Genomic DNA, 14,565 nt, shown 5'->3' with positions numbered 1-14,565 from the left:
CATAACGCTGGCTGCAAGGCACCAGGCACTCTGGACCTGAGCCAGCAAAGCATTTAAGCATGAGCGTACCTTTAAGTATGCGAGTAGTTCCATTGATCTCACCAGGGCTACTCACATGCTGAATGATAAGCACTGGACTAGGGCCTTAAACATCCTCCGGGGATCCTCCTAGCATAGGGCAATCTCATGGGGATAACAATGAGCCCTGTAGGCTGGAATTGTCAAGGGTCTTAGGGAATTCGAAGCCTCCCTCCTTGTGACTTGTGGAAGTCAAGCTCATGCTTTGAGTGCTGAAGGATGCAGGTTCAAACCCCGCATCAGCTGAAGCAGGGAGTCATTGTATTCGCTCCGGCTGTCAGATTCTGCTGTTTGTATAAACATTTCTATGACTTTCACGTCTCCAGACAGCTGAGCTGACCTCCCAGAACCAGCATGAAGCAAAAGTGAAAATGCAAAGTAAATGGTTATATGCAAAAAGATATAAGGACACATTCTATGGAATGACACTAAGGATTAATGTGCCATTTACATATGCACTTTCCATGTACAAATATACTTTAAAACAGGGGTGCCCCACCTATGGCCCTCGGGCTGTTCATGGCCCACCACAGCATTTCATAAGGCCCCTGGCCTGCTTCAACACAATAGACTAACGGCCGATCCACTAGTGTTTTGTCATCATGCTTACATCACTTTCGTTTACACAAGGAAGTATCAGGAGTATCTTTACTGTTTTTTCCCTGTTTTCTATAATTCATGTCTTATGCACTGATTTCTTTGTTTTTAAATAAACAATACTGTACATAGGTTCTTTCTATCTAAATACATAAGAGATAACCTGAACTTAGAGTATAAATCAATACAGATGCCTTGAAATCTTATTAAAATATGTAGAACCTGCTTGACCTCCATAAGGCTGTGCTTAGGTATATGTCAGCACCACTGCTTTAAGAGAATGACAAATTCACACAACTGAGGACTCAAGGGTCTTACAACATTTTGTTTTCTTCTTGCATTCTTCGCACATACGCAGTTATCATCGACATTCAGTACAGTAACTCCTCACTTAACATTGTAGTTATGTTCCTGAAAAATGCGATTTTAGGCGAAACAATGTTAAGCGAATCCAATTTCCCCATAAGAATTAATGTAAATGAGGGGGTTAGGTTCCAGGAAAAAAAATTTCACCAGACAAAAGACTATATATATATATATATATATACACACATACATACATACACACACACACACACACACACACAGTATACGTTTTAAACAATTTAATACTGTACACAGCGATGATGATTGTGAAGCTTGGTTGAGGTGGAGGAGTCAGAGGGTGGGATATTTCCAGGGAATGCTTTACTGCTAAATGATGAACTAGCAATTGGTTGAGCCCCAAGGGTTAACTCTCACACTGTACTGTACAAGACAGCAGGAAAGGAGGGAGGGCAGACAGAGACACACAGTGTGTGTGTGAGAGAGAGAGAGAGATGCGCATTTCCCCTTTAAGTATGAAGAGTGGGGTCAGAAGTACACTGCCTTGTTAATTAGATCAGCAAGCTGAGACCAGACCACAGCTGCTGCTGCTGCCTGGAAGCTCCCACTGTGGTGTGTCCCCCCTGCTGGAGAGCTGCAATTGCTAGCCTGCTGGGCAGCTGCTGCACAGGGAACTTAGGGGAGCGGGGAGCTGATGCGGGGCTGTTGGTCCACCCTGGTTCCAAGCCCCCACCAGCTAGCTCCACCAGGCTGCTCTCCCTGCAAGCAGTGGACAAAGCAGGTGGCTGCCAAACGTTAGAAGGGAGCATTGCACAACTTTAAACGAGCATGTTCCCTAATTGATCAGCAACGTAACAACGAAACAAAGTTAACCGGGATGACTTTAAGTGAGGAGTTACTGCATTCACCTAAGAGCTGCTGAGCCTCTGCAAATCCCATTGACTGTTTTAAGTGATTACAATGTAATAAATCAAAACAGGGAGATTGACTTGCAGTTGTACTATTCAGCCACTAGATGTCTGTGTGGTATGTTGAAAGTCCCAGACAGACAGGGGGATCTGAAGCTGCTGAGGGAGCCATGTTCTCTGATAAAGGCAGTGCTGCCAGCCACTCACAAGTTATGAGATTGCCTTCAAATCATGAGATTAAAAAAAAAAAGTTTAGGTTCCTTTTCTTTGCCTTTTGGGTTTTGAGCTTTTTGGGGTCACACCTTCAAGCTTTCCTCTGCAACCAAAACTAGAAACGTCATCTTTTTTTTTAAATGAAAGCTGAGATCCACAGAATCACAGGACTCCTGGATCCCGGTGTTTAAGAAAAACACCAGATATTATGAGACTCAGGATGAAAATCGCAAGAGCTGGCTGCACAGTAAATGGCGGTTCAAGGAGATCTGTGACTCTACAGCTTATGACACAGACCACGCTGCCTTCCTTCTGCTGGTATAGGACACGGGTTGGGGGGAGGAGAAGGGAACTGGCAAAACTACCGACTGCTTTAGATGGAAACCCAACTATTTAGATACTGTCCTTTTGTACGACTTTACCCTCCAAACAAAAGTGATAGCGAACTCTCCCTTCAGTGACTGAGTACATAGTAGGCTACTCCCCAAAGGGAGCTTACCAAAAACCATGGCCTCAAGGTCCAAACGTAAGTGCTACAGGTAGGCACCGAAATCTATAGTTAGGCACCCACATAAATGGCCTGATTTTCAGAGGTGCTGAGCACGTGCAGTTCCCACTAAAGTAAAGGATGACTAGGTCAGAAGCTGGAGATACCACCCAATTCTGTTTCCTAGCTATAAAGGGAAACAGGGAAAGACATTCAGGTGGAAGGCTTACAAACCACCCTAAACTCATCAGCGCAGAACTGCAAGTCATCAGGAATTAAGGACCCAAGATCCAAGCTGTCAGGTGAAGGGATTCTGGATCTGAGGATGGGGATTGGGACTATTGGAAAAATAAATCTAGACACCGCCCACAGGTCCTAGCAGCACCGCTCCTGATGGACCCAGGATGGAGTTATCATGATGATCCTGGGCTTTGTCTTATTCTAAAGCTCAGAAAATTGATAGGAACAGGGCAAGGTGTGAAACAGCCGCCTGCCCCCACAGAAGCGAGAAGCATCCACCAGTAACTCTTGATCTCTGCGTACCCTGGAGCAGAACACAGGGTATTTTGAGCTGCAATGAGATCTCTGGATGACTCCACCTGAGACACAATGGCACTGGCACTGTCTTCTTGAGAGACCTCTCATGCTGGTCCCGGGGCTGGCCACCAAAAGGTCTTCTTGGCTTCTAGTTGAAGAGCCAAGGAAATGGCTTGGTTTTTGAACAGCCCTATAGCCGGAAGGCCTGGGAGTTAACTGAAATTCAGCACCAACAGTAGCACTCACTGAGAACAGCACCCAGCTTTGTTATAGAGGAGGTAGGTTTGGATTTGACAGTTATCCATGCTTGACAAATCAGGTTTTGAGCAGTCATCAGATTGAGGAGGTTTGCAGCAGGGCTGGGAGCACAGGCCAGATCTCTGATGTGATGGAGCCATGTCTTTATCCACTGTGCCTCACTAAAAACAGGATTCCAAATCCATGCACAAGTTCCACCACCTGTAAAATGGGGCTGCTTTGAAAGCTACCAATGAGTAAGTGTTACAAAAGGGCAAAGTATTATTTTTAGGCCATTTTACAGATAGGAAAGCTCAAAGGCTCAACGACTTGCCTGCCCAGCACTGTGGTAGGTCAGACAGAGTCTTACAAGCCCAAGTACCTTGTTTCTGATTCGAGGTCTCCCACTTATCAGCTCTGTGATCTAAGTCACCTACCCTTCATGTTCTCCTTCATTGATTTTTCCTTGCAGATGCCCACTTACGGAGTCACATGTCTGCTCTTGCGAGTACCTAGAATGTTCCACGACAGTTTGGTCGCTAAGGAGCACGTGCCCTTTATGTCTGGGCCCAGCATTCTATATTAAATGCCTAATGGGACACCCCTAATACTCCACTTTCTCTTCTAGTGCCAGCAGTCCTGGAACGTGCTTCTCTTCCCTTCCTAACATCATCCCTACTTGGTTGGGGGAGTTGCCATCGTACTGAGATTAGTCAGTCAGCAGTTGGAGTATCATCCCCAGTTCCTTAATCAGAACCCATGAGAAAAGACTGAGAACAGAGGAAGGTGTATGAGACACAAGGATCTATACCAACAAGAACTACAGTTAACAGCAAGAAACTCCTCTTCTTTGAGTATTACCTTTCTGCATGAAGATTAGCAGGTGGTAAGGTGCCTCAGATTTGTGACGTGACATGAGTTTAAACTGGATGTTATAGGTTGAGTTGGAATTTCATAAGGTTATCTAATTAATGTGTCTTATTAGCATTTTTGTACCAGATATGGTTATCTTACATTTTGTGAAGCACCAAGAGTTCCCAGAGGATGGTATTGGGCAGTTGCTCTTCTCCTGCATGGTGTCATGCAATTCTGGTCTGATGCTCTTCTTGTTCAACATGTGTATGGGGCAGTTGGGGGGCGAGCGAGGAAACATGACTCATTATGATGATAACCAGCTGCATATTTCGATCTCTTTGCCTCTGGCTGCTGTGCTGGGGTGATTTACCCAGTGTCTAAATGGAGACTGGGGCCTGGATGAGGGCTAGGCTGGCTGACAGTCCATTTCAAATTGAGATAATGTTTAGCGATCGGGAGAAAGACTCAGATGAAAGAACAGAAATGATTCCAGTATCTCCAAGGGACTGGGAGCTTAGAAACAAGAAAAACTTGTTTCTAAGTTTTGCAAGATGGGGGTCTTGTGGAAACCTATTTGTAGCAGTTCCCAAGAATATTTCTTACCATCTGCCCTTGGCAAGGAGGCTGTGTCTGTTTCTTTCAGATGTGGGACCTCACCTTGGTCCACCCATTCCTCTAGGCAAAATGACTATAATGTACTCTACCTGGGACTACACCTTCAGACCATGTAGAAATTGCATCTAGAGCAGAGTGGGGCAACTTGTGTACTAAATGGTGTTTCACCCAGAGCACACATTTCTGAGTGCAGCTTCATGTTGGTTTTGGCATAGAAATCCCTAAAGGATTCAAGTCTTCTCGGCTTGAGCAACTGCCTCCCTCCTGATGCGACACCACGGCAGTTGTGAGCTCATGCTGTCAGCCTCCGAAAGGACCTGGGAAGGGCTTGTGCCAGGGTGTTCTTGGTGAGGGGTCCTGATCTCCAGAACTCATGTCCCTACATGGGTTGAGCCAAGCTACAATCTGTTGACTTACAGGACATGCTATAAAACTCACTTGTTCTCCAAGGGTTTTCTTGGGATGGTGAGAAGAATGGGAGGAGACATTGATGGCTTCACTTCATTGCTATGGTTACAATTGCACCTATGTTAAGGCCAGAGCCATGTGATGGGGCCTTGGTTAACTGAGAATATGGCCCCAAGAGTTCAAGGTAGGTGCACGCAGAATCAAAATAAAATCAAACATTCCTAGAAACAGAAGTGTTGGGGTCTTAGGATCCAAGGACATTCTGAGTGATATCACATGGCAGTGAGAGTGAATCTAAATGTCCTTGGATTCAAGATACAGGAACCCAGAGTAGTTTTCAGACGCCTCAGGAGGGCCAAGGGCTCCGTGTTCAAATAATGGAAGAGGGAAAAGGAGGAAGAGAAAAGCCTAGTCAGACCTGGAGAACACACTACCTGCACCTGCAATGCTCGATTGCAAGGCCCTGACAGTGCCAAGCGAGCCCCAGAGCCAGGCCTCACTTAAGTCTTATTGACATCAGTGAACTATTGCTGCTGCTTCTTGATCCCATGAGGCTGAGGTTTCCTCTGACTTCTCTAGGCTGCAAGGCAGATCTCAGACTTGAGGAACTCTCCTTAGATCTGAACTGGGGACCATTCACTGACTGTGGCCAAGGTAGCTGGAAAGTCTTTAGAGGATAACTTAGCCAGACCCTCGGTGTTAGATTCGACGAATGAAGCCTCAAGAGCTTATTCTAAAAGGAAGAGCTGGAGACGGCTTCCTCTGGCTTTGCAGGCCTGAAGAATGAAGGCTGCACAAACCAAACACAACCTCAGGGAATGCCCCTGACAGACAAGTAAGGGATGGAACATGCTGATCTGGGTCCATATAAAGGGCAGCACTTAAAGCCAATCCTCTTACTGGTTCTAGCCATTGGAGAATATCAACATCCCAGTGATGAGTCTGAACGCACCCGGAAATGGAGGCAAAACCCTGCAATAAACAGCAATAACTGACCCTAGCTGCTATCCAGATGGCTCCAGACTTGCACACCGCAGTAGGTGGCTCTATACAGGGAGAACAAGATGACGACATGTGGAGGAACCAGGTGTGCTATACCTAGACTGTAGGTGCAGCAGGCTGCCCCTCTTGGAGCTAATGGCTCAGAACTTTGAGCTCTGGACCCCCCCCCCACCTGCCTTGTACCAGGAGCGTGGGCTTGCTCGTACTTGCTAGTGAGGATTTGCTGCAGCAATCGGGGGACCTTTTTAAAAAAAACAGCCACAAAATTCAAAAACAGCTGGGCGGGTTTTCTTGCAAATTTACTGAAAAAACTGTCTTTGGGCTGAGACAAAGTATGACAAATTTCAGAGCCAAAGAAAAACTGCTGAGGAAGTAATCAATGTCTAAAGTCAGCTTCCTAATGGGACAGCAACCTCAGCCTTCGGTATCACTGACAGCTCTGGTTATAATTTCCTTTGACATTATATTTAGCCCCCCCCTAAATATCTGTTCACAGCAGATGCATATCCTCTGATCATGAGCATCTGCTGGCTAACACATAGGGTGGATTCTACTATCTGGATGTCTCTAACTCCATTAGAACTGGAGGAACCAGGGCTGGATCTACTCAGCGAGTGTCCAGTTGCTCTAAAACATAGGCACCGCCCTTCTATATTCATTACCCCTTACTTCTGAAGTACCTCTAAAGTGGGGCCATCTCAGAGGTCAGAGAGTTGCAGCACTCTCATTCACTGCCGCCTTTGCTTTCCTCACACACTGGCTCTCCTGCACTAATTCTGCAGCACCGCTTTTAGCCCACCTCCTGCTCTCACACCCATGCCTGCCTCTCCACTCCCCCCAACCCTGCCATCCCACACGCCAGTCCTCTGAACACCGGCACAACACAGCTGCAGCTCCTCCCTGAGGCAAGTCAGCACAGCTGCTACTACTGAGACATGCCGGATGTCCAGTTACACACCCCACTATTACTGCGACTACTTGACTCTCCTCACTGGCTTTCCAAAAAGACAATCCCCAAACCTGATGCACCCTTGGCTCAGGCCATCTGAGCAGTAACACAGCCCCAGAAGGAAACAGTTACCAAAGGAACCCCTGCCCAATTCCCAATGATTCAGAAGCTAATTTCTTTGTCAGTGATTCTGTCGTTTTTCAGTATTACTGGAAGCCATTTTAAATGGCCTCTGACTGTGAGAAAGACAACACTGCCGTGTGCATAGGAATCCTGACTTCCAAAACACGAGTGTCATTAATTAACTGCTTGATTTTTCCATCTCTTCTCCCAGAGTTCTGGGTTTGGTGGATGTTGCTAGTTGTATATCTACTGAACCAAACAGCACAACAACATGCAGTGTTGTATAAAATATTGTTTTATTTGATTTGTCATTGTAAACCTCTATCCTGATATAACGCTGTCCTCGGGAGCCAAAAAATCTTAACACATTATAGGTGAAACCGCGTTCTATCGAACTTGCTTTGATCTGCCGGAGTGCGCAGCCCCACCCCCCCCGGAGTGCTGCTTTACCCGTTATATTCAAATTCGTGTTATATCGGGGTAGAGGTGTATAGAGCCAAAAGGAGATAAAAGTTAAAAGAAATATCTGGCGCTCTTTAGTTCTGACTTACTTTCCTGTGAAGTCCTTCGATCTCACCCTCAAGATGTTCTCTCTCTTCTCTGGTTTGGTTCTGAGTCTCTCCCAGAATCGATTCTAACTCTTCATTACGTTCAACCAAATCCTCGTGTTCCCGCTGCAGCTTCTGTAGCTTGTGCAGGAGCTGAAAATTCCTGCCCTCGATGTCGTCTATTACCTTTCGGCACCTAGACACCAATGACAAAGGATCACTGGTGCTATACTTGCTAAATTAACATATAATCACACAAACAAAGCCATTACAATCCTTCATCCACCTGGCAGAGGCCAGCCACTGGATGGGGGTTTGGGGAGAGGACACAGCAAAGCACACAGGCTCTCTAGAAGTATTTTATAAACTCCAGAGATGAGCCATGTCTGTCCTGGGTGATTGCAGGTTTGGACTCAGGTAACCTGGGACTCTGATAACCCCATTGCAGTCTCATCCCCAACATGACCCATCTTAGCCATCCCCTGCTACACCTCAGCCCCATCCCCTGCTTGGCTATTCACACAGAGCCCTCTGCACTGGTGGGGTTGTCGAGGACCCACTGGCCAGGTGGGAGCAGCAGTGGCAGTGGCAGGCCATTCAGCTGCCCAAAGAGTGATGGAGACAAGCCAGGACCCTCCTTTCCCTGATGCATCCAAAGAGGAGCAGACGAGGTGGGACAGGCAGCAGGCCCCACTCCTCTCTTAGCAGCTGCGGTGGCAGGGTGGGAGAAATGAAGCTTTGACCCTCTAGAACAGTGCTTCTCAAAGCTGGTCCGCCGCTTGTGCAGGGAAAGCCCCTGGTGGGCTGGGCTGGTTTGTTTACCTGCCGCGTCCGCTGGTTCGGCCGATCGCGGCTCCCACTGGCCGCGGTTCGCCGCTCCAGGCCAATGAGGGCTGCAGGAAGGGCGGCCAGCACATCCCTCGGCCCGCGCCACTTCCCGCAGCCCTCCTTGGCCTGGAGCGGCAAACCGTGGCCAGTGGGAGCCGCGATCGGCCGAACCAGCGGACGCGGCAGGTAAACAAACCAGCCCGGCCCGCCAGGGACTTTCCCTGCACAAGCGGCGGACCAGCTTTGAGAAGTACTGCTCTAGAAGACCCCAGTCTGGGGATCAGGGCCGGCACCAGCGTTCCAAGCAGGTGCTTGGGGCGGCAATCTGCAAGGGGTGGCAGTCCGGGTGTTTTTACCGCCCCAAGCAGCGCGCCGAATTGCCGCCGCGGACGGCGGGGGCAGTCCATGTGCCGTTAGGGCGGCACGCGCGTTTCCGCGGTGGCGGCAATTCGGCGGCAGCTTCTATGCTCAGCTGCCTGCAGTGGCAATTCGGCGGCTTCTGTCTTCTGGCTGAAGACAGAAGCTGCCGCCAAATTGCCGCCGCTGCGGAAATGCACCTGCCGCCCTAATGGCACACGGACTGCCCCCGCCGTCCGTGGCGACAATTCGGCGCGCTGCTTGGGGCGGCAAAAACAGTAGAGCCGGCCCTGCTGGGGGTTTAACTTAAAAAGCAAAGGCCTTGCTAGGAGTTTGCAACACAATATGGTAGCAAACAAATAAACAAGAAAGCAGCATGACTTTGGGATGCAGAAGGAAAATATAGGCTGGATATCAGGGAAAACCCTCCTAACAGCCAAATGTATCAGACTATCGAGTCATTTTCCAAAGGATGTGCTGCAAGCCCCATTGCTTAAGAAATGTAACATGAGGCTGGAGAAAGCCATGGAGAACATGTTGGAGGGAAATCTCCTGCCCTGACCCCGGGGGCTAGGGGCCAGCTGAGAGCTTTATTACCTCCAGTGTTTATGATTTATGAACAAATGAACAAAGCGAACATTAAAAGGTCTTTTAAAGCACTCAGTAAATGCTCCCACACCAGTGACATTAACATTGCAAGAAGGGAAATCTGCCCCTGGGAGAACTAGTGGGTTCTTGGACTGGGCTATATGGAAGCAACTGAGGAAGGACAATAGGAGGTGACAACTGAAAGGACAATTCTCATTGTCAAGATGGAGATTTTGAAGCAAACATGAATCAGATTCACTTGTGTTTTCAGTTTGAATTTGGTTAAAACTACAATGACTGAGCCATTCCCCTGGGCTTTCCGCATCATTCACCTTTTATGGACAGTCTCATTATTCTGCTCTCTTCTTTCCTGTCCTGAGTCAGCATTGTCTATAGCACACTCTTCTTCAAACCTCGCTAGATCCTTTTCCTCCTGCATCTAAAGAATATATTTAAAGTCAGCAGAGATTTAAGAAAAACATAAAAGAGAAATCTTGGAAATGGCTGAACCCAAGAGCATCCTAATGTATGTAACTTATATACATTAGAGAGGAAGCAGAATCCCACTAGGAGTGTAATGGAGCCAATCGGTTTACACTGGCTGAGATTTGTTCTTAACTTGAAATGCATTCCTAAGCCCCATATGTCCTGAAGTCATATGTCTCCATATCACCGAGAGACACTCACATTCTAGAACGGAAATACACAGAATTTGCCTAATTAGAATGAGAGCACAGTTGTGCTATATTCTTATTCGTGTTTTATGACTTAAGAGAAGAATAAATTTTAAACAATTTCTCAAACAGGAACCTGAAAATCAGCTGTTGAAAATACCTGCAGTGAGCAACATGCATTTTCTTCTGTTTCATCCATTCCAGGCAATACAGGTCCCGGTTTCTCATTCTTTTGATACTCACAAATCTCTTCTTTGAGCTTTTCAACCTTTAAAGGCAAAAACAGTCCCTTGTATTTTCATTGTACCTTTGTCTGGCCATCTGAAGCCACTTTACAATTCACAGCAAATCAGGAAAAGGAGAACTGCCCAAATAATTATCCATAACAAGGGTTTGAAAAGCACATTATGCAAAATTAAGAACACTGTTTTTATCAAAAATATTCTAAGCTAATACCACACCAATTGAAACAAATAGTCCAAAATCTTCAACATACAAGTAAAAATGTTTTATCAAATTCCTAGGAAATCATGACAGCAATTCTCACTGCAGCAGGTTGAAGATTAAATCAAAATAGTGGCTAAGAGGCGGAACAACAAGGCACACTGGGGACCAGGGGACCTGGCAGACTGAGTGTGTGTGTGGCAGTAGCAGTTATCTGGTTCTAGGGAGCGCGACTCAGAGTCTTTAGCAATGGGCTGGTTGATCCTGGTATGTTGAGACAAAATGGCCAACTTTTATTATCTGTCCCCCTGGTGTCCTCTGAGGCCTTTTTTCGGGGGCCTAATGGAGCAACTGGAAGAAATGACCCAAACCTTCAGCTCATACTGCTTAATGAACAGCAGGAAAGCCACCATCTGTGATTTAGGCATGGATTTGGTTCCAAGCCTTGCACTAATTCATAGAGTTTTAAGACCAGAAGGGATCTCACAGGCCACAGACTTGCACCCAGTCATTCCTGCATCATGCCCATATCTTGCGATTGAGCCAGAGCATATTTTGTAGAATGTGCTACCAAGATCTGGTTAAACAGTTAGATATTTGCGTCAATGTGATCTAAGGGAGAGGGATAGAACTGTGCTCTTTGCAGGTTACCTCAGAAGGTAGGAGATGCCACACCAAGGATGGGTTCATTTGAATGTGTCCATCTGGCATGTGAGTTCCAGCATAAAATTGATCTAGGAATTCTGGTAGTACACAAACAATCATGCTATTCTGCCGAATTCCTATCTGAGCCTAAGGAGCTATTTTCCTGTTAATACATAATAAAATATAATAAATAATAATAATAGTTAGGGTTGGTATCGTATTCTCCAAGACTTCTTGGGTGAACTCCTGGTCTTATTAGCATCAGGGGGAGTTTTGCTACTGACTTCAGGGAGGCAAGGGATTGCACTTCCTTTTTTAAAATCAGTTTTATTGTCCATACTGATGCCGACTCTGGAACATCGGCCTGGGATCAGCCAGGCCACATTGACAAATATGGGGTTCCAGGTTTGGGGGGGGGCTCAGGGCTGGGGTAGGGGATTGGGATGTGGGAGTGGGGTGCAGACTTACCTCCCGTGGCTCCCGGTCAGCGGCCAGCAGCAAGTCTGGCTCGTAGGTGGAGGCCCACAGGTGGCTGCGTGTGACTCTATCTTGCAGGCACCCCCCCCACCCCGTTCCCATTGGCTGGTTGCAAAAACACTGCTACAGAGCACCTGGGAGCACGCTTCCCAGAGTGGGTAGACAGGCACACGCTTGCTCTGCTTCAGCCATCATGCCAAAAATAGCAATGTGACTGCAGCAGCAACTGGGGTGTCGATCTACAGTGCTCTGGCATGCTGTGCACTCAGTGTGGACGTTACACAGCCACAGTAAAGGTTCCCTAGTGTGCGATGATGTACTGCGCCGCACTAGGGAACTTTTAGTGTGTCTCAGCAGAGCCCCATGGACAGGTAGTGCGCAGAACTTTGGAGAGCTGTAGATTTACATCCCCGCTTGCGGTGCAGTAAGTGCTCATGTAGAATGCCTTAAGGCACATCGTAATGGATTAAAAACGGATAGCAAATTCTCAGCTCTCAAAATGAAACTGCAAATGGAGAATCATGAAAAAGTGGGGGAGTTTCTAATGGGGTCTGACAGGGTGTATGACCCCCTATGACAGGGAGCTGACCAGGAACTGCCGAGCCAGCCCTCTGTCACTCCAGCTCGAACCTGAACCCGATTGGCAGAGGTGGAACCGCTGCCAGGTTGATTAGCCTGGTTCTATATACAGGCTCAGAGGAAAGTGGGAGGAGAAGAAGCCAGAGAGTGGAAGGAGAGGGGTAGCTCTCCCCTCCTGGCTGGAAGAAGAGAAGCCCTTAAGGCTGGAACCCCTAGGGAGAGGTGGTGGGTTTGCACTGTATAAATAAACTGCACCGGTGACTGCTGAGCCAGAAGGTCTCTGAGTGATTTTTGGAGTGGAGCAGAGCAGAGGTGGGACCAAGGGGGGGCCCTGCTACACCCTGTTACACGAGGGGCCTTGTCTGGGATCCTGAGCCAGTGCAAGAGTTTGGCAGCCCGGAGATGGAGGAGACCCTGCGGTGGCTGGTAAAGCAGCAGGAAGAAATGCAGAAGGCTATGCAAGGATTTCAGCGACCCCACTGGCTAGAGAGGCAGGCCTTGCTTACCTGGCAGGCCAAGCAGCAAAGGAGCCTGCAGGACTTTATATGGGAACAGACCAGTGTCCAACAACAGCAGTCTTGCACAGGATGGTGAGTCCCATGCAGGGGCTGGCCCACGGGCACCTGGTCTAGGACTATGTAAAATGAGCCCCGCAGATGACCCAGACGTGTTCCTCTGCACGTTCGTGCGGATAACCATTGGGTTTGGATGGGATAGGGCAACCTGGGTCCTGACGCTGGCTCCCTACCTCACCGGAGAAGTTCAAGTGGCCTACATGGCCCTGAGCGAAGCGCAGGCCAGGAACTATGACGCGATTAAGGAGGCCATCCTGGATTGGGTGGGGCTGTTTTCCGAGAAGTACCGCCAGTTCTGTTCGGCAAGGTGGACGGGAGAGTTTGCGGCCCCTACTGCAACTTGAGACCATTGCTTCTTGTTCTGTTCAGAGAGTGGAAGGAGAGGGGTAGCTCTCCCCTCCTGGGTGGAAGAAGAGATGCCCTTAAGGCTGCAACCCCCAGTGATATGTGGTGAGAAGTGGTGGGTTTGTACTGTATAAATAAACAGCACCGGTGACTGCTGAGCCAGAAGGTCTCTGAGTGATTTTTGGAACAGAGCAGAGGTGGGACCAAGGGGGGCCCTGCTATGCCCTGTTATACTCCCCCACAACAAAATGCCAGGCAGATCGCTCCTCGGCCTCGTGGGTACTACCTGCCCTTCATATCCAACTTTGCTACCATTGTGATGCCCATGACAGACCTGGTAAAGTTCACCATCCCAAGGAAGGTCCCATGGTCAGTGGCTTGCGAGGGCCTTGCAGGAGCTAAAGAAGCAACTGAGCCGAGAATCTGTGCTCATCCACTCTGACTTCACCAAGAAGTTTACACTCCAAACAGAGGCCTCCAAAGTGAGTCTGGGCACAGTGCTATCCAAAGACACTGATGGGGAAGAATATCCCCATAGTGTCCCTCAGCAGGAAGTTGTTTCCATGAGAAACCACCTACTCAGTCATTGAGAAGGAGGCCCTAGCAGTGAAATGGGCTGTGGAGGCTTTAAGAATTACTAGTTGGGGAATGCCTGTCAGCTAGTGACTGACCATGTGCCGCTATGGTGGCTGGACACCATGACAAATACCAACTGCAGTGGTACCTCTCCTTGCAGCCGTACAGCTTAGAAATCTTTCACTGAACAGGGAAGGATCACAAAAACACCATTTTTTTCTTGAGAGATGGGGGGGTGGATTCCAAGAACTACAGAACCATGTTGTGACGGAGCAGGGAGCAGGGCAGATTTGACCTGGGAATGTTGCAGGGGGATTGCATTGAGGAGGGGGGACTTCCCTTGAAGGAAGCTACCTGAGCTGTAACCTGAGCCAGGAACGGGGGTGGGGAGAATTAACACCTTCTGCCCGGGAGACTGAACAAAGGAGAGGAGCAGCGGGAGGGGCTGGGAGTTTAGTTTCGGTTTGGGCTGGGTGTGCAACGCAGGGAACCCCAAGCTGGGGTCTAAGCTCCCTGAACCTCCCAGAGGGACCTAATTGAGGGGGTCTGGTCGTACCTACACGCTCTGCTTGAGACTGTGTTCCTGTCCTTAAATA

At 48.2% G+C, this 14,565-nt stretch overlaps 1 protein-coding gene across 5 annotated transcripts in view; it reads right to left on the bottom strand.

Annotated features, from left to right (window-relative positions):
• The window catches only part of CCDC30 (coiled-coil domain containing 30), a 123,038-nt gene that overhangs the window by 44,043 nt on the left and 64,430 nt on the right, over positions 1 to 14,565 (bottom strand). For all 5 annotated transcript variants that reach the window (XR_008442809.1, XM_054009324.1, XM_054009325.1 and 2 more), the window contains 3 exons: positions 10,489 to 10,596; positions 9,987 to 10,093; positions 7,885 to 8,077 (listed from right to left, as the gene is read on the bottom strand). Coding sequence is in view for 4 of the 5 variants with exons in the window: in XM_054009324.1 (XP_053865299.1) it covers positions 7,885 to 8,077; positions 9,987 to 10,093; positions 10,489 to 10,596 (408 nt within the window). In the remaining variant the exon portion in view is untranslated. The remainder of the gene's footprint in view (positions 1 to 7,884; positions 8,078 to 9,986; positions 10,094 to 10,488; positions 10,597 to 14,565) is intronic.

Source organism: Malaclemys terrapin, chromosome 19 (genome assembly GCF_027887155.1).
Source record: "Malaclemys terrapin pileata isolate rMalTer1 chromosome 19, rMalTer1.hap1, whole genome shotgun sequence".
In the NCBI taxonomy this organism is placed as follows: Eukaryota; Metazoa; Chordata; order Testudines; family Emydidae; genus Malaclemys; species Malaclemys terrapin.
This window is presented reverse-complemented; position numbering and strand designations above follow the sequence as displayed.